Below are 5829 nucleotides of genomic sequence, written 5' to 3' on the forward strand. Positions count from 1 at the left end.
GGAGACTGTAGCATGAAATCACACATCATTCCTGCTCATATTCAGAATAACAAGGCACGGAAACCCAAGCTATTAACATTTACAGAATGGAATAATTTTGCCATCATGTGCAGGGTGAATGGCTATAATATTTCGTCACCTTCCTAAAATAATGGCGCGAGTCTTTTTTTTGTTTATTTTTGCCAAAAGTAATTTTACAACAAAAGAAAATCACCACCATTTTCTTTCAAAAAGAAAAAAAAGAATCAATTTTGGCAAAAATGATGTAGGCCATTGAGTCTTTGAGTTACATTGTCAGCATTTGTGTGACATGCATTGTCCATTCCAGTTTATGCAGAAGTTTAATACTCGTTCTTCAGGAGTAAACCTTTGTTGTCTGTTGTGTTGTATGAGGCCAGGGCTAGTGGTCATTTTCCATTTTCCAACAGTAGTTGGACAAGAAGGAGGCAGGAGGGGGAAGACATGCGCTAAGGGAACTGAGGTCGGGAATCGAACCCAGAACAACCACTACGAGGACTATCACTTCTACCTACAGGGCACCCACTGTACCTACTGCGCCACGCGACGCCCAACTCTCTGCTTGGTGATGACATCTATTTTACTCTGTCAGTGAGTCAATGTATACGTTCATTTCCACTGACAAGCAGAGTAAATGTCATCATGTGTGATGTGCGGGAGTGTGCGTGTGTGTGGGGTGGCGGGGTGTGTGTGTTTGAGAGTTGGGGAAGGGTGGTTGCAGTAGATTAGCCAGGTTGGGATGATTGGGTTGAGGATTAGATGGATTCAGGAACAGACACGTCTGTTTACTCCTCAAAGGCGACCTATAATAGGCTGATTGGCAAGGCTGATTACATACACACACACACACACACACACACACGCATGCACACATAAGCAAGCACACATATTCAAAACCTTGCATGATCATTAAGTTGTTGTCTTTATACCCAGCATCTCCTTTCCTAAATTTAGATGTAAAGTCTGCCTCCCCCTTCATCTCAGACACACTTCCCATTAGAATGGAGAGAGCTTGCAATCAGAGACAGTGTGTAACCAAACCCAGCACAGGCAGGTAAGGGGAGCCGCAGTTAGGCAAGTACCCCAAAGGCAGAAGGAGTGCTCTGGTTACCCGGCGCTGTGGAAGCATACATGAGCATTGTCTCTACTCACTTCTATTTATGTGCAGGAGAAAGAGGTGAAGAGCAGAGCTCCAAATGAGGTGAAGAAAAAGAGAAAGGCAGGATTAGATACCTTGCAGGTTAGAGAAAGGCAGAGAGGGAAAAGAAGAGGATGGGAAGAAAAATCGTCAGGGAGCGGCTTAAGATTACAAAGGAGAGCATCATTCATAGCTGGCTTGAGTTGTGATAGACAGCTTATGCTTTTAGACGATTGAAGCGGTCCTCCAGTTTTTTAGGGCCTCTGAGGATGTTCTCCATCCCTGCTTAAACTTGCTTTTCACAATCTAGAAGTCTGAGCTACACAGAAAGGTAAAGCACAGTGTAAAGCTAGTTGATATGATTGATCCAAACATAGTATAGGCAAAGAAGCCAAAGGGGGGAACAGCAACACCCAAGAGAAGTCAAGTCTTGGGGAACCAAATGATTGAGCCTTCGGGGTAAATAACAAGTCATGCAAGAGCAGGGGTGAAGCTGTTCAGCTGGAGAGACGAGGGAAAGAGGGATATAGGCTTCACAAGGCGAGCTAAGCAGTCCAGAGCAAAATTAGTCCACAGAGAAAGAGGGGGCTGACACTGGACAGAAGAGAGATCAAGGCTGACTCAAGGCTCTGCTGCCTCTAACCTGATTAGGGAGAACAGGAGCGGTGGAGGAGCTGAGTTCGGAGACCCGATCAGCAGAAAGTACAAGCCAGCAAGAAAAGAAGAAAAAGGAGAAGGAATTACAAGAGGGAGCCTGACGAAAGAAGCCTCTTAAATCTGGGAGCTGGAATTGGAGCCGCAGGAACTGCAGAGGGGAAGCCACAAAACCGCAGTAAGTAAATTAGGAGGCTGCGGCTGGAAAAATGTATAATGAAGTCATGGGCGGGGGAAAGAATTTGTGGTTTTCGGAGTGCTTTATGTACTGCACCTTAATGAATTGATTTCCTGCTTTTACAGCGTTTGCATTTCACCATTCACTTTGATGCTTCTCTTATTCTTCACAGCTTAAAAACTTCTCCTCTTTCTTTAGTTTAGTCAGACTTTTTCTTCTGTATCTCATGTCCCCAGATTTTAACTTCTTATTTCTCTCTCCCAACTCTTGTCACATGTCCTTCCTTACTCTCTGGACTCAACATACCCAAAGGTGAAGATGCCTGCTAACGGAAACCATCCCTTGAAGTTACAGTTTGGTCTTATCAATCATGAGGGTCGTTACCTCACTGCAGAAAACTTTGGTTTCAAGGTAAATAGTGCAAGATAATGAAACTGTTTTGGTGGAGGTATGTCATCTGTAGACATAATGTATTTAAAGGACACCTTTTTGTGTCTCAGCTGAATGCATCAGCTCCAAGCCTAAAGAAGAAGCAGATCTGGACTCTAGAGCAAGACTCCCAGGAGACCCAAGTTGTGTATTTACGCAGTCATCTGGGACGCTACTTGGCTTCTGACAAGGATGGCAAAGTCACCTGCGAGGCAGATGGCCATAACTCCGACTGCCGCTTCCTCATCGTACCGCAGTCAGACGGCCGCTGGGCCCTCCAGTCTGAGCAATACCTCCGCTTCTTCGGTGGCTCTCGGGACTACCTGTCTTGTTTCGCTCAGATAATCACAGATGCTGAGCTTTGGGCAATGCACCTGGCTCTGCATCCGCAAGCCAACCTGCTGTCTGTCGCCCGTAAGCGCTACGCCCACCTCTCTACGGAGGATGGGGAAATCGCCGTGGACAGGAACATTCCATGGGGTGTCGAGGCACTCCTGACTCTCGTCTACCAGGACGGGAAGTACTGCTTAAAGACCTGCGACAGCCGCTTCCTCAGCAGTGATGGAAAGCTGCTGACAGAGAATGGGAGGGCCACAGCCTACACACTGGAGCTGAAGTGTGGGAAGCTTGCCTTTAAAGACTGTGAGGGAAAGTATTTGTCTCCCATGGGCCCCACAGGGACTCTGAGGTCAGGACGATGCTCCAAGCCAGGCAAAGATGAACTGTTTGACTTGGAGGAGAGCCACCCACAAGTGGTTTTGATAGCAGCTAATGGCCGTTATGTCTCCAACAGACAAGGTAAGAAAACACAGACCCATTTCTAAAATAGTTTCCTCTCTAAAATCCTTAGATTCATTGAATCCCTGCTCCAAGGTCATCTTGCTAGTCTTGCAGAAACATTGCACAGACTCCCAACAAGCTGATTGAATGAACAAAGACTGACCTTCAGTGCCTTTGCTGATGGTCATGCTGACCCTTTTGCTGACACATGCTGACCTGCTTACATTCATAATGAAGCCGAAATTGATGATTGGTAAGGGGTGCATGGTTATTATGAGTAATGCACTTTGCAGTTATTATGCATAAGTTACAGTGAACAGATGCATCTTTCCATTAAAATAAAACAGATAAGACTGATTCACAGTGTGGGCCTGCGAATGCACCTGCACCAGAGGGGAATGGCGGATTTTGGAATGGGACATCGTCTATGAGACAAAGTAAATGCCCATTGGCTTTACCAACTGCCAACCAGCACTGGCATTAACTGAGAAGGAGTCAGTATGGATGACGTTTGGCCAACTCTTTTATTTAAATAATATTGGAGGGTTTTCCAGCATGATTGACCTTTTCAAGTTCACACCTCAGCATCTCTGTCAGAGTTAAGTCCAGGCTTTGGTGATGTCAATCCAAAATTTTCACATAAAATTTGTTGAGCAACTCAACTAACAACTCTTTAGCTTAAGGATGGGGAAACTTTCTCCTTTAGGATTTTATTGTAAGAAGCAAAATTCATGGCTCCATGAATTATAACAATTTGTCTAGCCTAAGACCATCACACTTCCGCCACTACGTTTGACTGTCAGTGTGATGTTCTTTCTCTGAATTGCTTTGTTAGTTTTATGCCACATGTAGGGAATTCATACCTTACAACGTATTTCCATTTTGTCTTGGCAGTCCACTGAAAATTGTCCGGAAAATTCTCGGACAATGTTAAGATGCTTTGTGGCTAATCTGTGATGGGCCTGTGTATTCCTTTTGGTCAACAGTGATTCTTGTTTTGGGGTGTAGTGGTTTTCTTTTTTACATATTTGTTAAAACTGTCACTATGTCGGGACACTATGGTATGAGACAGATAATCTGTGAAAAAAATCAAGCTCATCTTCCTTCTCCCAGTGCTCCCAGTTCTAACTAGAAATGACCAATAACAGTCAGGAGGAGAGTCTTAGCGCTGTTAATCATCCTTGTGGTTGCTGCTCCACACCCCTCACTCCCTGCTATGCTAAAGCGTCTTCACAACAGCAGAGCCTGCCATGAATGCTAGGCTAGTTAGCAGAGCAATCCATGACGGCAGATAAACAGTTTTTCCTTGAACGGTGATTTGTATCACATTGTGTAGTGTGTACAAGATTGATTGACAGTACTAAGACCGTCACACTTACTCTGATTGGTTGTATTGGTGGGAAGCAGTGTATTTCTTCAGACAGATCATTTGTCTAGTACTCTTGCGGCATGTTGACAATTTTAACAAGTAAGTAAAAAACATGTCTTTATAAAAGTTACATACTGCAGATTTAAGTGATGCAACTGAGGCCACTCCCGAGAACATTTAGTAGCCTACTGTTCTGTTTTCTCCATTTGTGGATAATGGCTTTTTATTATCCACAAATGGAGAAAGTTGATTCGAATCAACTTTGTAATCCTTAGATTGGGGCATGAAGTGTTGTTGATGGCTTCATGTTGTGTGACAGATTATATTGAAGTGATTTTGTGATTTTACAGTTTGGCAGTAATCAGGCCTGAAGGTGACAAGTAAAACTGGGCATAGCGGTCTAAGAAATCTAATTAATTACAGTTAATTTGTGATTTAAGCAACTGAGATTTTGTCATAAAATGGCTTCAACATAATAAGAATATACGTTAATTGTTTTACATCTGTGCTATCTCATATGCTTAAAACACATTTTGTGTGTGTCCCGGTTCATTTAGCTCTCTGCTCTCAGTGATGCGGCTGCCTGTGCCTGTGTTGATATTGAATTATGTCTTTACTCTTCAGTCTTGTGATAGGGGAACTTCAGGCGTTATTTGATCTCAGTGTTAGGCATGACATCACGTCATTGTGCTGATAGACTCCTCGTTGACCCAAAGTAGTTTCCTCTCAAAACCAAGGTTGAATTTCTTTGATCAGTGTAAAAACCAGAGCAGTTCTAAATTAGAGTGTCACGTTTCATCTAGTTGAGTTACCACAGAGTGACTTGCCTAGAGTTTCAGTCGCCATGGTCAAAGGACCCATTGGTCTGATTTCAGAATGGATTTGGAGGTAGATTAGCATAGACCAATGGCGGTTGTCAGCACATTAGATCATGTCAGCCATCACTAGGCAGATTCTAGTCTGCAGGCTCAAGTTGCTACAACCCCTGGATGCTGTAACTGAATCTCTCCTTACTCATTGTTCCTGGTTAGCAATGGCCGCTCCGAGCAGGAACTAAATTGCTGGAAGTACTGTAAACTGATTACCATTTGGTTTCATATAAAACAAACATTTGGGATACCATGCTATGTACATTTATGCATGCTGATTATTTTTGGCTACATGCTGCTCTTTTTTTTTTTTTTTTTTTTTTTTTTTCTCTTTTTTAAAAATTTTTTCCCCAAAAAAAAACCCCCAATTTTTTTTTCCGCCCCCCCCCCCCCC

At 43.5% G+C, this 5829-nt stretch overlaps 1 protein-coding gene across 1 annotated transcript in view; it reads left to right on the forward strand.

Annotated features, from left to right (window-relative positions):
* The first annotated feature begins 923 nt into the window (after positions 1-923).
* The window catches only part of fscn2b (fascin actin-bundling protein 2b, retinal), an 18697-nt gene continuing 13791 nt past the window's right edge, over positions 924-5829 (forward strand). The window contains exons 1-3 of the mRNA XM_015055633.1: positions 924-1988; positions 2301-2399; positions 2489-3215. Coding sequence (XP_014911119.1) covers positions 2307-2399; positions 2489-3215 — 820 coding nt within the window. The 5' untranslated portion in view covers positions 924-1988; positions 2301-2306. The remainder of the gene's footprint in view (positions 1989-2300; positions 2400-2488; positions 3216-5829) is intronic.

The sequence above is a fragment of the Poecilia latipinna genome, unplaced genomic scaffold (genome assembly GCF_001443285.1).
Source record: "Poecilia latipinna isolate Pla-1442-1.1 unplaced genomic scaffold, P_latipinna-1.0 Scaffold58, whole genome shotgun sequence".
Lineage (NCBI taxonomy): Eukaryota > Metazoa > Chordata > Actinopteri > Cyprinodontiformes > Poeciliidae > Poecilia > Poecilia latipinna.